General features: G+C 34.6%; 1 protein-coding gene across 2 annotated transcripts in view; it reads left to right on the forward strand.

Annotated features, from left to right (window-relative positions):
* The window catches only part of klhl5 (kelch-like family member 5), a 123363-nt gene that overhangs the window by 87561 nt on the left and 10355 nt on the right, over positions 1 to 25447 (forward strand). For both annotated transcript variants that reach the window (XM_056460773.1, XM_056460771.1), the window contains 5 exons: positions 2034 to 2246; positions 14156 to 14342; positions 19242 to 19466; positions 19994 to 20156; positions 21922 to 22134. In XM_056460773.1, coding sequence (XP_056316748.1) covers positions 2034 to 2246; positions 14156 to 14342; positions 19242 to 19466; positions 19994 to 20156; positions 21922 to 22134 — 1001 coding nt within the window. The remainder of the gene's footprint in view (positions 1 to 2033; positions 2247 to 14155; positions 14343 to 19241; positions 19467 to 19993; positions 20157 to 21921; positions 22135 to 25447) is intronic.

The raw sequence follows: 25447 nt of genomic DNA on the forward strand, positions 1-25447 counted from the left end.
AGTGCGCTGCTTTTTTTTCGGTGTTAATTATTTTGATATCTTTATTGTAACAGAGAAATACTGTAGACTGTAATAGACTAATACTGTAAGGAGATATCTCTGTAGACGGATGGCATTTCATGTCATGTTAAGCTTTATAATGTTAAAATCTCAGCAAAATCACCTGTTGTCATCACTTTGGACATTACGCTAGAGAATCATTCAAACACAAGCTCTAAAGTGACGTTGGAGAATTTGTAACGGTTTCTGCTGTTCTGACGTCAGATGCAGATGTGAATGAATGGCAGAAGAAAGTAGTTTCTAATACAAAAGGGTTTTTAGACTCTTCGTGTTTGATTTTCTTTTTTATATACACGATTGTGCTGTCGAAATGTTGTATAAACGCAATATCACACTCATAGAAGTGAGATATGGCTATATATCAGAACTGCTGGGACACTATGGCACTTGGCCTGCGACCTCGTGCCAGCGCATGCCTCCCACCAGTGCTGACATACAGCCATATCGCGCTGCTACTCGTGTGATATTGCTCATTTATAAATAAACAAATATGTATATAAATGCATATTTGACCATAGATCACAAAAAAGGTATTTTTTGTCAATACGCGTCAAGTCATCAAAATGATTTATTTTTCTGTTATGCCAAAAAAATTTGAACATTAAGCAAAGATCATGTTCCATAAATACATTTTTGTGATTTTTCTACTTTACATATATCACAATATATTTTTTCTTTGTAATATGTATTGCTAAGAACCTTATTTAAAGACAGCTTTAAAGGTGCCACATACTGCATTGGTTTAATAAGTTAAATTGTTCTCTGATATCTACATAGTTACAGCTTCGGTAAGTTCAAAAAATCTCCAGAAATGGTTTTAGAAACTCATTTATTACTCCATAAAATACCCCTAGAATCAGAAGGTCCATGATTGACCATATATGGCTCGTGTCATGAATATTAATGTGCTCTGCTCTGATGTGCTACTCTTACAGACACACACACACAGCATGATGTGCTCTGAATACAGACAAATATAAACCCAATCAGAGTAACATTAACATATTTTGCTCACCAGATCTGTTGTGGATAAAGGCTAAATTATAAAAGGGTATATGCACAGCTAGTGTTTCTTCCCATACTCATAAACTTCTGGTGAACGGTTAAAGTGACTTTTTTTCAGTTTTATACTGTTCCTTTTACAGCATTGATGTTGTAATATAATTAAAATATAATCAGTTAAATAGACTTCAGCGTTTATTTAGTTGTTCAAGTGTAAAACAAGATGAAAAGCCCCTACATGCACGCGCCCATCAGGATTAGCAGGCTAGCGCAGAAACTCCATTGAATATACCGGGGTAAAATAAATGTTCACATTTTAAAGACATGGCATGGAAAAATATCATTTCACTCCCGAGTGAACATTAATGATCACAGAGCTTTTTTTATGATCTCAGAGCTTGATGACATAGCTGTTCATCAGGTCCGGATAAACGACCCAAATTAGCCATACATGCAAATGCGGAGGGCATGGCCCGTGAGTGTCATCACCAGGGTTTTACACTCGTGGAATTTACATGAAAACAAGGAAACAGTGGTGTCTGAGGCTCACAGTATGCTCCTTTCCATATACTGATCTTTGATTATCCTACTATGCCTTGGTATTCCCCGATTTTCATTATAGTACACCTTTAATAGGAATTTTTTTCAATGTTTACATTTTTTCAAACCTTCAGATTTTAGATTTTCAAATGATTATATCTCAGGCCAAATATTTTCTTATTTAACACAAATACATCAATGCTTATTTATTTAGCTATCAGGTGATGTATAAATCTCAATTTCCCTCTGTTAAGTGAACTTGCCATGCTGAAACGCCATTAGTTACACACACACACACACACACACACACACACACACACACACACACACACACACACACACACACACACAAACTTGGGCTATACTGACAACCGCTCCCTCAGTTCCATCAACCAATAGAGATAATCTCTCTCTGTGTCTCTCTGTGGCAGGAGCACTTCATGGAGGTCATGAGGCATCAGGAGTTTCTGCTCTTACCCTCATGTGAAGTGGAGAAGCTTTTAGCATCTGATGACATGAACGTTCCAGAGGAGGAAACCGTGGTTACAGCACTGCTAGGCTGGGTCCGTCATGATCTGACCACCCGTCAGTCACAGCTTCCTGCACTTCTCGCTCACATTCGCCTCCCCCTGCTTAAACCACAGGTCAGCCAACCATTAGTCCATCCATCCATCCATCAGTCAACCAGTCAGCTAGTTCTTTATTCTGCTGTGCTGTTCAGGCAGCTTGATCGGTATCCCTGTAAATCCACAGAAAATCATTAATCTGCATTAATTAGGATATCAGCCAATCAGTTAATTGAAAGATCAGTCAGTTATTCGGTCAGTCAGAATGATTAAGGCTCACATGCTTCTTGAAGTTTTGCAGTAGGTTGCTGAACAGCCATTAAGCTTCGTCAGAGGTTTTTTTTTGTTTTAAAGGGACTTGCCAGAAAGTTTCGTTTGTAGTGACACAAGTGGCCATAAAGTGAACTGCAAGTAAGCAACTTTTTCCTCGTGCTTGCACCAGATTATGTGAGCAGAGAAAGGATTGGAAATTTTGGAGCAAAATTTTCCGGCACGTCATGTTTTCCTCTCCACAACCGTTCCATCCTAAACACAACATGTGTGTAGCTTTGATGATTAAGTGCACAACCAAACTTTTTTTTTTTTCACATTCTGATATTTACAGTTTCTACCAACAAAAGATCCATTAATAAAATACATAATCTACAAATTAAACAAATGTGATGGGCCACTGAAAAATAAACAGCATCCTAATGCATAATGATCACTGCACAGTACGCTGATGCTTTCATTCTATGTATAAACTTTATATAAAAAATTAAGTAACATAATGCCATATATGCAACTATTATTTAGAAAACTTTAAATTAAGTTAACACAATTAACTCTAAATTAAGTTAACTTTAAAAAGTAAACTCAGCTGACTTTTGTTTTTGTAAATGAAAATGAAAGCACACAAGTGTTGAGGTGAAATCAAATCTTTAAATTAATGACTTGTATTAAGACTACCAAGGTGGATTTTTTGACCTTTTAAAATTTTTGTAGTTTATTAACTTTGTTGAAATAAAACCCAACTATCTATAAAACCCTGATTTTTTTATAAAGGTGTATAAAGGTTGTTATTTTATCAAAATTTCAAAACAGTCTTTCTACCTTGAACTACCATAGTGGTCAAAATGACCGCATGCATTTAGGTAGATTGACCAGAAGGTTTGTATTTCTAATAGATGCTTTGTTTTTTAGTTTTTATTAAGTTCGGCAAGTTAGTAGCTCATTAGTTTGTAATGTTTTTTAAACACCAAATTAGCTTATTTAAAAAATGTTCAAAACATCCTGTGATACTTAAGACTGGAGTAATGGCTGCTAAAAATCATATATTTTTGATTGAAATAAAAAACAGGTATTCTTATACTGTGCTCATATTTTGAAAATATATACTTTATGTATTTTTGATCAAATAAATGCATGATTAGTATTTATGAGACACCTTTTGAAGACATAAATCTTTAAGTTTTTAACCTGAAAGCGAAAACTTGCTGTGAAAAAAGGACTTCTGTAATTTTCACTAGAGAATTCAACCCGTGCTTGTATTCCATTATGAATTGCATGTTACATGTGTTAATGCGTAAAACTGGACATGTGTTGCTAGAAGCCTTTGCATTCATCTTCCTGTGTATAGCACTGCTGTTTGGCCTTACAGTATGTCTGGTCTTTGTTTGTGTGTGTGTGTGCGCGTGCGTGTGCGTGTGCGTGCGCGTGCGTGCGTGCGTGTGTGTGTGTGTGTGTGTGTGTGTGTGTGTGTGTTTGTGTGAGTGAGAGAGAAGGTCAGTGTTATTATGCTGGACTGTGAGGCTGTGCACTCAATGATAGGATGCATTTGGAGCCCGGAGAGTGTGATAAGGATGTTCCTGCATCTCTTTTTACCTTATCGTGTTTTCCCCTTCTTATACAGATACGTACAGACACTCAAAAACTGAATTATTTATTTTTTATTTTTATGATTATTATCATCTTAAATTTGCATATGCCTTTTTAAAAATTTGTGGGACAAAATATGCTCAAAACTTGTAATATTGAAACTTAATCAGGATTCATAATTTAAATATTTTACTTAATTTCTGTGGGTCTAAATAAAAAAAGAGCTGTGTTGCTGACATATTGTCTTGTTGTTGTTTAACAGAAATTTAGCAGAATTAAAACAAGGATTTATATAAATTATACACAAAAACACAATACAAAACACACCATTATAATGTACAAAGCTTGCTTGACTACGAATACATTCCTCGTTTCTTTAGTTAACCATGTAAAATAAAAAACTTTGAGATTAAGATCTTATTTACAAGGGTGACCTGGCCAAGAGGTCTACAACCCACATCTTTAAAATAAAAGAGCAATATGAATTAAATATAAATATATATTTCAAGCAATATGAATTAAATATATTAAAAACAACATTGAGCAATGAATTCTTGTTGTCTGGTGTTTCAGATAGATTAATTATTAATTATTGATTCTGATTATATTGGAAGGGCATTTGTGGGTCTTAATAGAGTCTCAATTCACTTTTACACAAAGGTCTTACATTAGAGCAGATTTCTTATATTTATAGTCATGGTGTTTATATATTGGATGCAATGCAGTTTTAAAAAACAATATGTTTCTCTGTATTATGTTTTTTAAATATTCATATCTAAAAATTCTAATGATGCAAGTTGAACATATGGAGTGTTGTTTAATGAGAAACTAAACAAAATGAACTGGGATTATGCTTAAAAAAAGAATAAATATCTTTCAGTGAGTGAGGTATGAAAATGACTTTTCCATATGGATGAAGTTTTTTGAGCACACTGGCAGATATTTACTCTTGTTTTAATCATGACCTCAATCATTTTATCTTGTGTAATGTTTTTTTTTCCAGCTAAAAGTTTCATAATTTAATCAGTTTTAGACATTTACACAGGAAAAATACATTATAGCTTTTAAAGGGTTTTTTTTAACAGTATGAGAAGGTACTATAAAAGTTACTTACACCATAATCTAGAGTTTTGGGAGCAGAGTTTTTTTTTAACCTCAAACTACAATATGTTTGACTAGATTAATTAAATAAGGAATGATATAAGAGGATGAATTTAACGTGTCATGTCATGATTATAAAGTTTGCTAAAATAAACAACAATAACGGCATGTTCAAAATCTCCTAAAACATCTTTCATTTCCATTTCATATGCTCGGATTGAACTTTTGTCTTGACCATGTCTACATGCCTAAATGCATTGAGGTTCTGCATGGTTATTGGCTGGTCATGTACAGTATTTGCATAAACAAACACCTGAACAGCTATACCTAATAAAGTGAGTGCGCAGTTTTTGATATTAGTGTCATGCACTCAATCCGTGCGTGCAGGATGTGATTTTCATTTAATTGAGGTTCTTTCCCTTTGGAACTCAAAGCTTTGCACTTTTTTGTTCATTTAAATGCATCACGAATTCCACTTTTCTACCTTTTCTCTTTCTAGCTTCCATCTCCTAAGAAATATTTAAATAATTCCAGGATGAGCGTTCTCCCATCGTGGCTGGCTGAGCAGAGTTTGTTCAGTTCCATCTAAATGTAAATCGCAGGTTGTTCTGTGCTTTCCAGTGAAGGAAAAAAAAAAGCCTTTCTAAGCCACCATCCAGCCTTCCCAACTTCCATTCTCTTCAACACATTTTCATCTGTATTCATGTTCAGTGAAGATGATCGATTCTGGTCCATGACAGATGTTCTTGTTCACTGTATGTGACACAGGCACGTTTTATGAAAGAAGTGGAAATGATTAGCTTTTGTTTTTAGCACAAAGAGGAGAAGGAGAAAGGGAGGAGTGACGACGTGATGGATGGAGATTGCGAGGGAGGTGAAAGTAAAGACTGAGGAGGTGGAAGTGCTGTTGTATGGGTGGAATACTGGAGCGCTTTTCTGGGTGCAGTGATGGATGTGATTATGGATTTGGTCAGATGCTACTGAATGAGGCTACACATATATGGGTAGTTGACAAATAGGCAGTAAAAAATGCTTTTTTTGGTAAAAAACAAAATCACTTCTGACCTGTAAATACTCTCTGCTCTTCAAAGTTAATTTCAACCTCTCATTGTTTAAACTGCAGAATTGTATAGACTTGTATAGACCCTCCCAATTTCTTTAATATGTCAGAATAAATGCGATAATAATGATATTTCTTCCTCAAACATTATATTTATTTTGTAATATTTCAATACTGTGACCCAAGTCTTTATTTAAACACTTGTACTTGATTATTCTTCCATTTCTGTGGAACTACAAAAGTCATTAAAATTATTGGAATAAAAACAAAAATCATCTTTGTAAACCCAAACAGGAGGGGGATTTAGCCTTTCCGGATTGTTGCTGTTACTACTGGGCTACACATGGACAAAGTTTTGCACTATGGTTGGAACAGTCGGCTACTGCCCCAGACTGGCTTTAGATAGAGCGAGATTACTGCCATCCTCACGATCTTGGAGCAGTGTTATTATCTCTAGTGATCGTAGACCAAACAGCAGTTAATAGTATTGTTAAAGAGAATCAATTACATATATAAAAGTATATAAAAAATTACAGATAAAAAATACCCTAAGATAAAATCACCCTAAGATAAAATCACTTTCTCTCTTAATTCCAATTGCAAATAACCAATCATTTCTTCCTTCAAGATTGGATACAATCTTTAATCTATGGAAGCAATTGGGTATGTGCACAGTTAAGTACCTTTATCTGGATGGGGTTTTATGGCCCATTTCCACTGAGTGGTACAGTACAGTACGGGTTGGTATGGGTCACCTTTATCAGGCTTGCGTTGTCCACTGCTAAAAGGGTACCAATGGTACTCTTTTGGTAGGCGTGGTGTACGCCAGAAAATTCAGTCAACGTCATTTTCACTCGAGAAAATGTCTACAGTCACACTGTATGGGTCATTCACATATCATGTGAAAAACACTTCTCACAAAACAGATGTTTTATACACAAAATACTTCTGTATTTAGGTTTATTACTAACTTTTCTATTAACATAATTTGATTATAAATGCAGATCAATGACAGTGCGAAATAGCCTACTGTAATGTCTGCAATTATATAAAATAAATAAATAATTGCAACATATATGAACACATACAGCCTCTTACAGTCTCCGATATGTTACCAATTACAGATAAACTACACACACACACAGACAGCATGCATTTAGTTCTTATTTAGGTTCAAAAACAACACGAAATATAGCCCACAGTTAGAGCAAACCTCTCACCTGTGTCTTTAATTTTCACCAGCACATGTGACCTCTGTTAGAGAGTAATTCCATCATTCCGAGTTCATAATAGTCCAAAAGGTGATGATAACAGTCAAATATGGCAGTTTGTTCACATTTGCTGAAAAAATTATTTGTACCTTTGTTTTTTCCGACTTCTCCTTTGTTTTTTTGTGCGTCACTCTCGCGTTTGTCTCGCGTTTCTGAAAGGATAGGGTTTCAAAAGCATGTCAATAATCAAGCTCAGTGTTTGAGCTCGGGTCGACCATGACTCGTTATTATATGTACATATTATTACGGTGTAATCTCTCGGCTGTGTATTGAAAACATTGCAGTTCCTGTGTTTACATTCTGGCTTGTTGCGCGATCGAATGACGTATCTCTGTAAACCAATAGCATTCAGCTGCGCGTCTAGCTCTGCCTTTTGGTACCCTTGGTACCCTTTGCAAAGGGTGACCAAAAAAGTGGTACAGTACGGTTTGGTTCGGTGCGTCTTTTGACAGCCATAAAAGTATGGCTGTCAAAATTAATAGTTCTTCGGTGCACCGCACATTTTGCTATTATTCAATTCAAAAGATTGTTGAATGTCTATATAATAGCTTTTAAAAGCACGACAAATCATATAAATGTTTTTCGTAGCACCAAGGGCACACCATCTCATTAAAAACTCAAGAACTTTGCGATTTTAAAATTGCAATCTTTAGATTACACTGACCAAATTTGGTGCTCTAAAAAGAATAAATAACATGCCATATGAGGTGTCAGTGATTTAGTTTAAAATAATAGGACCTTGGCTAGTAACTGCTTGTGTGTGTGGCTGTTTTAGATCTCTTTAAAAGAGTGTTTGCTCTGGAGTTGTAACCTATATAAGAGTCTCTGCATTCTGTCAGAGGCCCAGAGGGACACTCGCTCCGTCTCTCGCTGGATTTCCCTCTTTTTAAGAAGGAATGTAGGTAGGACCTTTTGTCAGAAGTTTCATCAGAAACTTGTTTCCTCTCTTCATTGCATCCCCATAGTCGTCTCCTCGAGGTCTGGGAAGCTGGGAAAGATTCAGTTCTGTCAGGTTATCAAAGTGTGTCTTTAAATGGATGAGGGTGAGGGGTTGGCTTAAAAAAAACAACAAATTTATTCTGTAGCTCTTCACAGAAAAAAGATTGGTTGTTTTATTGTGAACTGGAAAAATGTTCTGTGTTATTAGAATTGACAAAATTACGGACAGGTTGGTTGTTTTTTTTTGGTCTGGTTTTTCATTATATTCACTGTAGAAGCAATTACTCACTTAAGAACATATCTTATCTTTTTCTTTCACATCTCTGTTATATATTGGTAAACTAAATGGAAATACTTTGATTGCATTGGCAATTATACTACACACCAGTGGTCCCCAACCTTTTTATCATTATGGACCGATGCTTGACAATTTTACTGTGGAGGATTTTGACATTTTTCTCAGAGGATGATAGACTGACAAAACATTGCTGCAACTCTGATACAAGTTTTATTTATGGAGAATAATGCATATGGAAAAACGAACATGCACAAGACACGATATGTGAATGACTGCCGTCATTTGCAATCTCCAACAGTTGACATGCTGGATTCACAAATTTGTTGACAAATGGGTTATGGATCCATTCCTTGGCTGTTCATGGGTCCTTCACTGGGCCTTTTCCTCTTCGCAAAAAAACTTTCCAAAGACATCTGTTTCTTCCGATTTTTGCTAGCTTGTGGATTAAATTTTGCTGCTCAAGTGACTGAAATGTAACCAAGAGAATACGGTCCTTTTTTAAAATAAAAGTTTTTTCAAAATAAAGGATTGTTCAGACTCAGATAATATTAAAACGGAAATAATTGATGATTTCTTATGCAGTCCATTACCAATTAATCCACTTACCGGTCCGCAGCCGGGGGTTGGGAACCTTTGCTATGTACAGTACTGTTAAAAAGATTGAGGTGTTTATAGTTGTTTTATTAACATATATATATATATATATATATATATATATATATATATATATATATATATATATATATATATATATATATATATATATATATATATATATATATATATATATATATATTTCAGACATGATGCACAAAATGGATAAATATTATAATGTTAGTACTTAATATTACTAAATATTTTGATTCCTAAAACTACTTTTAATTCAGTTTTCTGTCCCAAGAAATGTTTTGTAGTTCACAAAATTAAGCTGATTTCAACTTTGATAATAAAAAGAAATGTTTTTTTAGAAACAAATTAGCATATTAAAATTATTTTAGAGGACGTTTTGCCATTTATATCAATTTGATTAAAATACAGCTTTGGAAAGGGACCATTTCAAAGTCCTTATTTAGATTTGTCATTATTTGGTATGTTTTGAGTATAAATCTTTATGCATATTTTCTATAATAATGTGTCTGTAATAGTTCAATAATTTAATTAAACTAAATGACAAAAGATCAATATGTAGATATTATTTAATGTCTGAAGATATCTTCAGACATTAAATATTGGGAAATTATATGCATATACAGTCAAGCCCAAAACTATTTATACCCCTGGGATATTTATAATTTCAGGCTTGACTGTATACATACCATTTCTCCAGAGCTGTACCGTATATTAAAATACTTGTACTTTTTTGTTTTGTTTTACTTTATTTTACCTTGTTTTACTTTATTTATATATTTAGTCATGTAAATGCAGCATATTTCTGCATTCTTGATTTTCATTTTTTTAATATATATTTTAGCACCACTTTTACATGTTATGTCTTTGTGAGAGCTTGCACATTTAGCTTGTGATCATTTTGACCAGTCTTAAATGCAAATTTCACCCCAACTCTATGTAATTGTACAAAGAGTTCCTGCAATTAGTTTTTTTAGGTCATACGACAGATGTTCAAATGGATTCAAGCCTGTTCTTTAAGGGTTTTTGCTGTATGCTTTGGACCATTGTCCTTCTGGAAAATTCACCATAAACACTGTTTTTTTGGCTGACTGAAACATGTTCTCAGTAATTTTCAGATTCCTTCTCCTGAAAGTGACCCTGGAAAATGCTATTGCCACAACCACCCATTTTTGACAGCTGCTCATGGTGTTACCTGTAGCTGCAGAGCTCTGTTTGGCTTGTGTCAAAGAGTCCTCAAGTTTAGCCTCATTAAACTGAAATTTCTTCCTGGAGATTTCAGCTTTGGCACATGGATTCTGACAGAAATCCAGCACTGCAGTAATAACAGTTGTCTTCTTGCCACTCGTTTGCAGGTGCCAGATCTATACTGAGATGTGTAATGTCTGGAGTGTTTTGTTCAAGTCAGACAAATAACTCTCCAGCCTGTCAGTGTTTGTCTGACGTTTCGGTCACTTTTCTTGCAAATACCTTTCCTGCCTGAAAGTTTTTAAGCCTTCAGCTAATCTTCAAGCTAATCTTCTCCACCATAAATCAAGCATCTTGAAGTTGGCAAGCTGCTCCTTGGTCTGTATGACAGCATGACTGATGTGCTTTCAGTTTTTAGAAAAGCAATTGAACAGCTGTGGATCTATAAAAGCCTTGCGAATGGTCTGCTGTACCCCAGTTTTTTATGTAGAGATAAAGTAAACTAAATAATATGGAGTCACATCAGTCTCAAAAATAACACATTTACAAAAATACAATTCATACATCCACAACACAATTCACAATAACAAAATCCAGTTCTTAAGATCAAAACTCAATTTGTAAAATACACAAATCCAGTTCATACATTCAAAACACGATACTTAAATACACAAATCCAATTCGTAAATTCAAAACACAATTCATAAATACACAAATCCAATACATAAATTCAAAACGTGATTTAAAAATACACAACCAATTCGGAAATTCAAAACATAATTCGTAAATATACAAATCCAGTTTATAAATTTAAAACACAATTCATAAATACACAAATCCAATTTGTAATTTCAAAACACAATTAAAAAATTCACAAATCCAATTAATAAATTCAAAACGCAATTCAAAAATACACAAATCCAATTCATACATTTAAAACATGATTTAACAATAGACTAATCCAATAAGGGTCTGCTACCTCAGTTTATTATGTAGGGAACTAAATAATATGGAGGCAGATCAGTCTCAAAAATAATACATTTACAAAATACAATTCATACATACACAACACAATTCACATTTACAAAGTACCATTTGTAAGTTCAAAATAATTCGTAAAATACACATATTCAGTTCTTAAATACACAAATCCAATTCGTAAATTCAAAACACGATTCAGAATTACACAAATCCAATAAATTTAGCGAAAATATTTATGATTTTTACTTGTAAATTCACAAATTGTGTGTCGTATTTATGAATTGTGATTTAAATTAGCAAATTGGATTTTGTAAATGTGAATTGTGCTGTGCATGTGTGAATTTTATTTTGTAAATGTATCATTTTTGAAGCTGGTCTGGTTCTATAAAATAAGGATAATACGTTTTGCAACATTAATGATTCCCTCCAGGATTTAGTAAATTTTTTTGTGGTCTAAAATGGCAGATTTTTTGGTGATAGCTTTTCTCAAAACAAATAAAATGTTTTTGCTTCATTTCTTGTTTTGCTGTAATAATACACAGACATGTTTTACATCTAAAAAACAATCAATTCAATAACAAACAAATGGAATCCTCTTTGACAATTGGCTAAATCCTGATGGGTCTGATTAGTTTAGTGGATGGTGCTTGTGTTGTGTGTGTGTATATATATATATATATATATATATATATATATATATATATATATATATATATATATATATATATATATATATATATATATATATATATATATATATAGATAGATAGATAGATAGATAGATAGATAGATAGATAGATAGATAGATAGATAGATAGATAGATAGATAGATAGATAGATAGATAGATAGATAGATATGTATATGTCTACATTCTCTACAGATTGAATGTGCATTTCTGCAGTATTTTACCCTCACAAGTTAACACAGCCAGCAGTCTGTTCACTCAAGTGTTTCTTCTCTAAAGCAAAACATGTTTTTTCAGTTGTTTTCAATGGGAGTACTGCATTTTTTTTTAATGACAGCAGCGTGACGAGGTGCTGAGCATCTATTTCATGCACAGTTGAGAAAGAGTTGAAAGTTCATCAAATGTAACTTGGGATCCAGCCATCCAATCACAGTGGAGGGGGAGTGGGCCAAATATCCAACTGTTACAAATATGTAGGAGAAATTAACATTGCTGTATATTGTGCTGGGGCATCACTTTGGCGCAGTGGGTCGCACAATCGTCTTACAGCAAGAAGGTCACTGGCTCAAACCTCGCATTTCTGTGTGGAGTTTGCATGTTCTCCCCGTGTTCACATGGGTTTCCTCCGGGTGCTCCGGTTTCCCCCACAGTCCAAAAACATGTAGTGTAGGTGAATTGAATAAGCTAAATTTGCCATAGTGTATTTGTGTAAATGCAAGAGTGTATGGGTGTTTCCCGGTGCTGGGTTGCGGCTGGAAGGGCATCCGCTGCGTAAAACATTTGCTGGATAAGTTGGTGGTTCATTCCGCTGTGGTGATCCCTAATTAATAAAGGGACTAAAGCCATTAAGAAAAATAAATGAATGAATGAATATTGTGACATTTACTTATTTGTGAAATAAGCTAGTTCTAGTGCACGTTTACTCAAGATGTTCTGTTATAGCAACCTAAGTGTCTCATGCCGTGGTCACACTAGAGTTTGTTCTTGCAAAATTCTGTCAATTCTGTCATATGCTGCGAAAAGGGGCGGGATTAAGCAAGACTAGACATTAAAAAAGCGAGCGATTGGTCCATATTTTACGTTTCTGTATAGAGAGGTCATATTTTAAGCTTTGATTGGTCTCATGCAGTCGTGTGATGTGATTTTGCAGGTCAGAGTTCACCAAGCTTGAACTTTCCAATGCAGCGAACTGGGAAACTTGTCGCATGAGCTTGCGTTTCCGGTCTATTGCATTCGCATGCGTATGAATGGAAGTCTATTGGGGGAAAGTGCAGTGTGACTGTGGCTTAACTCTCAATGGAAAGAATGCTGCACCACAGAAGCACTTTTTTTGCCATCAGCTATGCATTTTTAGAAGAGCATTGGCATTTTTAGGTGCCTAAAATGCTTTGGTGCGACATATGTGCGACGTCATAATTGTATGGCAAGTGTAAACACATGAATCGGATATGGGTCACAATTAAAAGAGCGTGTAAACGGACAGGGAAAAATATCAGATATAGGCAACAAATCGGAATTGGGCATCAAGACCTGACAGTGTACACTGAGCCTTAGTCTTAAATTTGTAACAGAACTTCTTTAGACTACTATCAATTGAATTACCTTACTCGAAACACTCAACAGTTAACAGGTGAAGACATCAGAATACGTAATTCGAACAATAATTAAACATCTTGGGTGAAGAAACATGTAAACGACAGGGACGTAATGTTATGGGGATAAATTAACTGTGAAGTAAATATATGGCTTTTTGTAATGTTTCAAATATTTTTATAAATTTGTCCAAATGAAGAAAGAAACTTAATTATGTTTGGAACAAGTGGAATGTGAATCAGAAATGGCAATTTTTACATTTTTGAGTGAACTATTAATTTATGACAATCAAATTGTCTTGCTCATATTGTGTATTTTTTCACTGTGTTCTAGGTATTGTATATTTTATGATGTATAACACTGTTTTTGTTTTGTGTTCCATGCAGTTTTTAGCTGACATGGAGGCGAATCCGTTGCTAAGGGACAGTGTGGAGTGTCAGCGGCTGGTGATGGAAGCCATGAAGTATCATTTGTTGCCAGAAAGACGTCCACTTCTCCAGAGCCCGAGGACTCGGCCCCGCAAGGCCACCGTAGGTGCACTGTTTGCCGTGGGGGGCATGGACGCCACTAAAGGTATATATTTTACTGATGTACAGTTGAAGTCAAAATTATCAGCCTTTCTGTGATTTATTTTTCTTTCTCTTTTTCAAATATTTCCCAAATGATGTTTAACAGGGCAGGAAAGTTTTCACAGTATTTCCTATAATATTTTTTCTTCTGGAAAAAGATTTATTTGATTTATTTTAACTAGAATAAAATCAGTTTTTATTTTTTTAAAACCATTTTAAGGTCAATATTAGCTCGTTTAAGCTATATATATATTTTTTTGCCTAATTAACTTAAGTAACCTAGTTAGGCCTTTAAATGTCACTTTAAGCTGAAAACTAGTATCTTGAAAAATATTATGTACTGTCATCATGGCAAAGGTAAAATAATCAGTTATTAGAAATGAGTTATTAAACTATTATGTTTAGAAATATGTCGAAAAAAAAATCTTCTTTCCATTTAACAGAAATTGGGGAAAATATAAAGGCTAATAACAATGAAACCCGACTCTTCATTTCTCCCTCATTCACTCTCTCTCTCTCACCCTGTCATTCGTTCTCTATTAGTGCAGTGGACTATTGAGACATTTGCATTTTCATGGGCTTTTGAATTAATGGTGCCTTAAACATTTGGTGTTTTACCTTTGAGTAGGTTAAAATGAAACAGAAGTTTGAATTTAAATGAGTGCTGTGTCGTCCTTATGGTGAAAGGTTGATCTGTTGGGTAACTGGAGATGTGCTGAGATGTGCTTTTTTTAGCAGAAGGTCTGATGTATGCATTATGTTTAATGAGGGTGAAGGTGAACGCTTTGAATTCAGAGGTGTGTTGTGTTAATGGTGAATCATGAAGGTGATTTGCATTACTGAATGGTGTGTACACTACAACTTGGGACTTTTTACTGGGGAGGGGGGACTGGGTATTGGGTTGCTGTGGGAGATTGGATTTTGTTTTTATTAATTAAAAGTTATTTTAGGTGATCCTGTACCACAAAAAAGTGAATGATGTGTATGTTATCTGAATTCTAAATAAATAAATAATTTGTAATGCTTTGTTTGTTAGGATAGGACTATTTGGCCAAGAAAATCTCAGAAAATCTGATATTTGAGGGTTTAAAAAAATAAATCTAAATACTGAGTCCAAATTAAGTTCTTAATAATGCATATTACTAATTGAGTTTTGATATATTTGCACTAGGAAAATTCCTAAATATCTTTATGGAACACGAACTTTATTTAATATTCGAATGATTTTTGGAATAAAAGGAAAATCTATAATTCTGACCGACAAAATGTTTTGGCTATTGCAAAAACTATTGCAACATAATCTTGGGTCACATTTATCAACAACATTTTAGTAAAAAAAGAATGACTTTTGTGAGATAAATTTAATTTAGGAACATACAACATGCAAAATCAGCATATTTATGTTATGTCATGTCTTTTTACAGTGTTGGATATCAGGTTTATATGCATACACTGATAGATTCACTGATTTGTTTTTGAAAACCTACCACTGAGAAACCTTCTATGCATCCCTGATTTTATGTATAACATGGAATATTAAATCAGTTATACACTTTCATATTTCTTTCTTGGGTAATATTTCTGTTTGAGCATAAAAAGATCTACACTTAGACCAGTAATCGGGTATATGCAGAAGTATGTGGAAGGACTTTTAATTTTTCAGTATCCTGGGTCAAACGCTTCCGGTGAACTGTATGCCGTTACAAAATCGGTGCATTTAAGGTCTGTTTTCTTTAAAAAATCAACGATCTTCACTGCCTGATTGATATACAATAGAACGTGGGTCTCAGAATGTACAAGAAGCAATGCATTAAATTTAATTTTTACACGCCATGTCTTTAAAATATGAGCATTTATTTTACCCCAGTATATTTAATAGAGTTTCAGCGCTAGCTTGCTAATCCTGACGGGTGTGTGCGTGTAAACGGCTTTTCATCTTGTTTTACGCTTGAACAACTAAATGAACACTAAAGCCTACTTACTGTATCTGATTGTATTCTAATTACATTACAACATCGATGCTGTAAAAGGAACCGAATGAAAAAAGAAAAAAAAAAAGTCATATTAACTGTTCACCGGAAGTTTATCAGTGTGGGAAAAAACACTAGCTGTGCAAATACCCTATTTCCTGAATGAAAATACACTATTTCTGAAATTAACTTCCTCAAACACCTTGAATTGAGTAGAGTTTTCTTTCAGGAATGTACAATGTTACAATATCCCTAATTCAAATAATCCCTGCCCAAGTGGGTGTGTCTTAAGTGGAAAGGCCTAGTTACCTTGAATTATAAATTCTTTATGCTACTATGTACAAGAAATGCTGTTGCACATGTCTCTTATACTAATGCGATCTCTTTACTCTCATGGATCAACATTTGGTGAACTTGAATGTTTTTAATTTTTGTAATTATCCAAAACAGAATGATTCAAAAGAGAAATGTATTTAATGCTCTTCATTGCATTTGGACAAATTAGGACAAATTTAAAAAATGTTTATGTTGATAACAGACTATACAGCTTATCATCACTATAAAATATCATATTGAACTTGGAGTCTGTAAAGTAGAACTAGGCTTTTTTTTGAAGAAGTACTTTAGCTACCATCCTCCCCCCAACACTTTTTTATTCCGTGCAATCACTGTACATTTTTAGAAAGCAAAATTGTCTAGAAAAGAAGCACAGTGGCTTCAGCTTTCACAGTTTAGTCCTTCAGGCTTTTTTGCTTCCTTTGTTGTTCTTCAGCCTATTAACTCAGAGATATTTCAGAGATTAAAAAATGCTGGGTCATCTCTTTTAGATGTTTTGTTCTTCTGTGCTTTCCCTGTACTTACACAAAATGACTGAACAGCCTTAAAACAAGCAGAGAAATTGACCTGAAATGAAAACTTATTACTTAAAGGAATAGTTATTTTCAAAAATGACAATTTACTCACCACCAAGTAGTTCTAAATCTTTATTGTTATTATTTTTTTTCTCTGTTGAACATAAAGTATTTTGATGAATGTTGGAAACTGTAGAATCTCTACTGTGACAACTATAGTATAGTCAGAAAAAATATCATCCTTTCCAATATTCTTTAAAATGACTTAATTTGTCCAATTCAGAAGAAAGAAACTCAAACATGTTTTGAATTTGACTTTAGTCAATCACAGCTTTGATGCTAGCCTTTACTTACTTGTTCTTTTTCTCTAGAATGAATCATGATTTTGAGGGTCTAAACATGCTTGAAAACTCACGAAACTTTGCAAACGCCCCAGAAGTGGTGACAATTTACGTTTGCTATAGGTTTTGGAAGTGGGTGTGGCAAAATGGCTCGACAGTGCCTCCTTTGCACATTTGACGGACTGGCCCCTGAGCTACGTTTCACGCACACGTACGAAAATTGGCACACACATCAACCCTGCCAATACCTACAAAAAAGTCTCTTGGAGCGAAATTTCAAACCCAATAGGAAGTCAGATATTTTTAACTTCCTCTGCTGAAAAAGTGCAGTTTTTGCCATTTTCCAACTCCTCTGATTTGATCAGATCAACACCAAAATTGGGGTTTGTCATCTAAAGGCCTTGGCGATGTTAAATTGCGAAGATCTAGAGTTTTCTTTGAAGGGCGTGTCCATGGCGGCCTCACAAACTTTAATGCATGCATTGTCCAATCTGCCTCAAAATCCACAAGTTTGATAAACCTTTCCTGACCTGAACATGTTTACATGCCAATATCCAGTTACAGTTATAGCGCCACCTGCTGGCAACAGGAAATTACATGTTTCACAGTGTAACAAACTCCTCCTAGAAATTTCATCAGATTGAATACAAGTTTTGTCAGTTTAATCCAAAGACTCTTTTGATGTTAAATTGTGAAGATGTAGAGTTTCCGTCGAAGGACGTGTGCGTGGCGGACTGGCAAAGTTCAGTGCTTCGCCATGGAGGAGGAAGTACTTATAACTCAGCCAAACAAAGCCTGAAAATTCACAGGCTCAATGAGATTCCTTTCCTGAATTCCTCTCCACCTACATACCGATATTGAGTTACAGTCATAGCGCCACCTGCTGACAGAAGGGAGTTCAGCATAAATCTGTGATTTTCTCAGATATTTCAATATATACAAGCTTAAATTTTTATTGTCCACTGTTCTCTGTCATCCTAAGGCTACCGGGAGACTGTGAGCCCGGGTGCGAGGTCCCATTCATCGCTGCTTGCAGCTTTAATTGTTTTTGTACTGTTTTGTTTTTGTTTGTTTGTTCACCTTGTTTTCATTTGTTTGTTTTTATGTTTATTAAACACCAGTAAACAAAGAAAAAAAAAACATGTGTGGAACAAGTGGAATGTGAAACAGTGATGCCAATTTAAATTTTTTTGGGGGGGGGGAGATCAATTTATGACCATCAAATTGTCTCACTTATAAAATAATATTTATCTTAAATTTTTACATGCCTCTTAATAATTTTCAGTTCTTTGCCTGTTGATTAACTAACAATTTTTTCATAATTTTCATTATCTATTTATATATTGATGGCAGCACGGTGGCTCAGTGGTTACCACTGTCGCTCCGGTTTCCCCCACCCACAGTCCAAAGACATGCGCTATAGGTAAATTGGGTGTACAAAATTGGCCTAAGTGTATAAGTGTGTGTGAATTTAAGAGTGTATGAGTGCTTCCCAGCACTGGGTTGCGGCTGGAAGGGCATGCATAAAACATATGCCGGAATAGTTGGTGGTTCATTCCACTGTGGTGACCCCTGATAAATAAGGGACTAAGCTGAAGGAAAATTAATGAATGAATTTATAAATTGATGTTTAAATGTATGTGAATAATGTACTTTATAAAGTGCTTAAAGCAATAAAGATGGCTTTGACTGAAGCACAGATACTGTATGTCTTTATAGCCGATTGTTATTGTTTTTCCAGGAGCTACCAGTATTGAGCAGTACTGTTTACGGAGGGACACGTGGCGGCAGGTGGCTGTCATGAGTGGGAGAAGGCTGCAGTTTGGTGTGGCGGTTCTGGATGACCGTCTGTATGTAGTTGGGGGACGAGATGGCCTGAAGACCCTTAACACGGTGGAGTGTTACAACCCTCGCAGCAAAAGCTGGAGTGTCATGCCTCCCATGTCCACACACAGACATGGCCTGGGTGAGAAAAAAATGTGCATTTAGTTGTCATGATCATTTATTTAAATAGGTTAGGGTTAATACAATATACAAATATAGTTTTTTGATTAATAAAATTAATAATAATGACATAATGGTTAAACGTTTGCTATTTAATTTAAATCATGGGTAAAAATGTGAAGTATTGTGTGATATTATTTAAAAGTAATTTAGTAAACTTAGTTATAGTGGTTCTTTTGGAAATATAGTTTGATATACAAAAGTGATATATTACAGATTTTGAAGAACTTGTACTTTGTCAGATTTTAGTAAAGTCGTATTAAGGTAAATCTGAATGTTAGAGCTATATATTTGTATGTGTAATTCATATTTGTATTTATAAGTTGAAATTTACACTCACAGCTCTGATGTGAAAAGCTGAATGAGTTGGTTTGCACTCACAGACGATAATTGTTATTATTATATTATATATTATATTGTTATTATTGTTTAAAAACCCAACTGAAAGCTGCTGTGCCCTGCTCATTTGAGTGTGTGTTTGTACTGTAGGTGTTGCAGTGTTGGAGGGTCCCATGTATGCAGTTGGAGGTCACGACGGATGGAGTTACCTGAGCACGGTGGAGCGCTGGGACCCTCAGGCTCGACAGTGGAGCTTCGTAGCATCAATGGCAACACCTCGAAGCACAGTTGGAGTAGCAGTGTTAAACAGCAAGTAAGCACAGGTGGCATAAAACATGAGTCCCTCCAGGATTTCATGGGGCATTTTTCTGATTTTTGCAACCTACAGAATCTGGATACAGAATGACAAATATTTTGGTGGCTTTTCTCAAGTTTTATTTTCTTGTGTTGTTTTGCTGGGAAAATATTCACAGACAGAATATTTTATTTTATTTTATTTTATTTTATTTTATTTTATTTTATTTTATTTTATTTTATTTTATTTTATTTTATTTTATTTTATTTTATTTTATTTTATTTTATTTTATTTTACCTGAAGAACTACTGGGCTTTGTAGAAAAAGAAATGAAAGAAGGAAACTTAAGTGCTTGCCTCTTAACTATATAAAGCATACTATATCATATTTGGTACATGAAGGACTATAAATAATCAAAACTAAGAAACCTTGTAAAAAATTAGTTTTTTCATTAGCGAAATCTAATGCATAAAAAAATCAAGCTGTATCATGTCAACATATATATATATATATATATATATATATATATATATATATATATATATATATATATATATATATATATATATATATATATATATATGTATATGTTGAATATTTATTTATTGAGTTTTTGCATTAACAATTTAAAGCAGTACCACAGCCTCCCCTACCACAACCAAGCCATTAAAAAATAAAAAAACATAAAAATTAAATATTTATTGTTCCAGACTTTCTGAGTTGATAGTGAGAAAACAGAGTGTACAATATATGTTCAGTCCATATGTTATAATTTAATCTTTATCTTTAATGTTTATCTTAATACAAAAAAGGTCATACCATCACAAAACCGTCCAGATATATCATAGTTAACAGTGAGGGAATACAAAATGCCAAAATGTTATCATTTAACCTGAAGGGCTTGGTAACATTCAAAGAGTATAAAATAGAAATAATGTAACAAAAAAAAAAAAAACATAAAAATAAAGAAATAATTAAAAAAAATAAAGAAATAAATTTATTCTCAAGGCCAGGAAGTTCTTTAAAGTATTTAATAAAGGGGGAACATTTGTCTCGGAACTTGCGTTTCGAGCCTCGAGTCATGTATTTAATCTTTTCCAATTGAATGTAAGACATAATTTAAACAGCCAACGTGTGTTGGGGATCTACTCTTTTCCACTTGAATAATATTAAATGTCTTGCTAAAAGTGTAGTTAAAGAAATAACTGAATTTATATGTTTACTGAGATCTATATTTTATGGCACGACACCAAAAATGCCCATCAATGAACAGCTGAAATATATTTATCAGAAATAATGTACTGTATTTGTTTAGCCAATTGAGATTTTTGCCAAATTGTGATCTTACTCTAGAAAGATAATTGAGAGATTTTAAGAAACAAATTATGTTTATATGTCTTAATATTTGCTAATCTGCTATACTATTATAAACAATTTAATGAATTTACTGTTCGTTTATGGCCATACAAACAACAAGTACACTAAATTGCTGTGTCTGCCCAATTACTGTCAATAACTTCTGAATTCTCACTATAATGTATATCAAATGGACCATTAAAAGACTTTTCAGAAAGAAATTTCAGCTGTAATAATAAAACCTCAAGCTATGGCTGCATAAATCTGTAATATAAAAAAATTGCAAATTCATCTGAATTGTGTGGCATTTCATTGATTTTGCTTTACAAGTGACTGAAACCTGATTTTGATAAACTAGTCTCCATACCTGCTATAAAAATGCTGCCCATGTGTTTAATCTCAAGCATGTTCTGTCTGTTTGCGTAAGGCTGTATGCTGTGGGTGGCAGAGATGGAAGTTCGTGTCTGAAATCAGTGGAGTGTTTCCATCCTCACACCAACAAATGGAACAGCTGTGCCCCCATGTCTAAACGCAGAGGTGGTGTTGGTGTAGCGACGTGGAATGGCTTTCTCTATGCTATCGGTGGCCATGACGCTCCAGCCTCAAGCTTAGCATCTCGACTGTCAGACTGCGTCGAAAGGTGAGTGGCAGAAGAAAGGGAACTAAAATGAGGGCAACGTTCAGGGGCATACATTTTAAATATGGTTGTGGTGTACAAAAGGACCTCCTGTTGTTTCTTCAGCAAAATAAAAGCTTTATGATTTGGAAATCGAGACTTTAAGACAGTTATAATTTATAATTTTTTATAAATGATTTTACAGGTGTAGTCTATATATAGTCACTTATACAACAGTTCTCTCTGGTTCTCGAATCTGATTGGCTGATAGTCGTGCGATATTCTGCAATATCAGCACTTGTACAGCCTCTTCGCCCTTGTGTATTACTCCGCCCACATGACAAGCAGAGGAATAAACTCACTACAGTTTGACAAATATTGCAGCTGTTGGACAACATAATGTACTTTTGAGGCATTTTAGGCGAGAATGTAGTTGTTTAGATTGCATCTATGCAGTTTATCTACAAGGATAGTGCCTATTTTAAAATATTCAGCACGTTGGCGGCCATCAGCATCCAGACCAAAGAAATTGATGGTTGACGTTCTGCCACAAGATGGCAACAAATAAGGTAGGAAAACTCAGCGTAAATTTCAAACTACAGCTGAACAAATCATAATAGAACAGGTAAGTGACATTCTACGTCCATTTCTTTCTTTTAATTGTTGTAGTGCTGTATTTATACCATAGTAATCTGGTAGTGTTTGCTTTGCTTTGGCTTTTTCGGGGTTGATGGCCATTTCAAGCTGTTCAGGCACTCGGCCTTTGAGCCAATGCATGCCTCCCACCAGTGCTGATATACAGCCATATCACACTGCTACTTGTGTGATATTGCTTATATATACTGTATATAGAGAGGCAATTTAATATATTTCTAATATCTAATACTGCTGCTGAAGCTATACTATTAATAATATTCATTCATTTTCTTTTCGGCTTAGTCACTTTATTAATCTGGGGTCACCACAGCGGAATGAACCGCCAACTTATCCAGCATTTGTTTTATCCAGCGGATGCCCTTCCAGCTGCAACCCATTTTTTTGTTTAGGTCATGCACCCAAGCACAACAAACATGCATTTTTATCTACTTATTATAACTATTAATTAATTATTAACCCTGTTATTATTACAAATTATAGTAAATATTTATTAATTTGTAGTACATTCTTATTTTTCATAAAAAACCTTTTTTGCAATGAAAATTTTTTTTTATTGGTATTAATAATAATAATAATAATAATAATAATAATAATAATAATGTTTGGATAATTCAATAGTTTAAAACAAGTCTGTTTCTAAACAAATCATGTTTGATTCAGTGATTCATTCATAAAGTTTACTGATTTGTTTCTAAAAGAATCAACCTTTTTTAGCAACTCTGAATGCTAATGAATGCTAATGCAACTCTGAAAGTTACTCACTCACAGGGACTTACTGCCATATTCTGGTGACTGTAGTGTCATATTTATTTATCAAGAAACCTTCCAGCACCAGCACATGTCCAAGATGTCCATAAACGATCAATTTCTCTTTTTGTCAATATTGCGCAGCCCTAAAATTACATTTGTCTTTATGTGAAGCAGCTATGTTTAAGCGTGTGTTTATGTTTGCTGATCAATCACGCATTATATGTTAACAAAAGCTGAATGAAGTTTGTTAATCTTCCAAAGCAATTGTGTCTCCTGAGAAGATTTAAATTAAACCCCTTGATTCGTATGGATTTAATTTTAATCTCTTTTCAGATCTTTTAAAATGTCAGAGTCAGAGCTAAATAGACTTTTATCTGAGGAACATAAAACTCTCAGTTTCATAAAGTGTATTCCAAAGATAAACAAAAGTTTTACAAGTTCTGAGCAGCAATTGTGTATATTAGGTAAACAAACTGTCACTTTAAAGGCACAGTATGTCATTTTTGCCCCTAGAGGGCAGACATTCACAACAAACAATGGTGTAGTTTGATGTTGTTGTGACTGAGTGGGGAGTCATGGAGGTTCTCTTGGTAGTATGAAGCAGAGTGAGGCTGAAAGCCATCAAAATTAAACGAGACCTCTGAAGCAATTGCTGTTTAGAGACGAGCATGGCACAGCACGAAAGCAGTAGAACTTTTATTAGTCACTGTTGGCCACTTACAGTTTGTTTGGTTGTGATGATCACATGGGGAAGAAGCAGTTCATATGTTTTGTCATACGAAATACATTAGGGTTCTCTTATAATGCTGCTCTATGCGGTCTGTTAAAACACACAGCAGATTAAAGTGAATTTGGTCTTTGCCTGTTTTCTATATAACCAAACTGGGAATTCAGAGTATATGACATTGTTAGCATGACAACACAGAAGCAGTGCTGGCCTTTATTGTTATGGGGCCCTGGGGGATGTTATTAAAATTGAACCCGTTTGTGAAACAATAACCTTGGGGGTAATGCATTACAAGTAACACGAGTTATGAAATAATATTACTTTTCTAAGTAACGAGTAAAGTAAGGCATTACACTGTCAAAAATGGCCGTGATTTCAACGGTAAAAAACTGTAAAAATCTAGAAACTGGTTAACAGTATGTTAACTTAATATATACGGCAAATAACCGTAAATTGACTTTTCCAGAATTCCCTGTATGGCACATCACTTTTTATCCTTTTTGTTGACATTATTATGGATCTTTTTAGTTGTTTCCCCATCAGTTATGTACAGAGATGTATAGTAACGAAGTAGAACTACTTCACTACTGTACTTAAGTACTAAAAGGCAGTATCTGTACTTTACTGGAGTATTGTTTTTTTCTCCTACTTCCACTTTTACTTAAGTACATATTTTCGATGAGTTTAATACTTTTACTCCGATAGATTTTTTATGAGCTGCATCGTTACTCGTTACTAGGAGGTGTCAAAATGGTCGAAATCGGTTCAGTAATAGATCATAACGGGTTATTACGTACTGACGTCATTTATCTCTTATGTGCGGTGTCGCAATACTATGGCGAAGGACGGAGGCGCGAGGGCGAGTGAAGGCGGCACAGCACACGAGCCGCTATTTCACTACTACAGAGAAATGCTGTGAGACTCCATCTCTGCCTCTCTCACTTTGGACATTTGACCCGCTGGCCTGGTAGGCGTGTATGAGGTGCAAGTTTTCTCCACTGTGTCTATTATAGATTACCTGTGATAACCGCGTATTATACATACATAGACTGTAACCGCGGCTGTTCTTCCCGCCATCAGTGAACAACGCTTTCATTTCTAAAGCCGATAGCAGCCCTTTCTGTTGAGAAGGTGAAGACAATAACTAATCAAAGGGGTGTAAGACCACGCCTGTCAGCGTTTAAAAAGCAGGCGGGAGAATAT

This window comes from Danio aesculapii, chromosome 1 (assembly GCF_903798145.1).
Source record: "Danio aesculapii chromosome 1, fDanAes4.1, whole genome shotgun sequence".
NCBI lineage: Eukaryota > Metazoa > Chordata > Actinopteri > Cypriniformes > Danionidae > Danio > Danio aesculapii.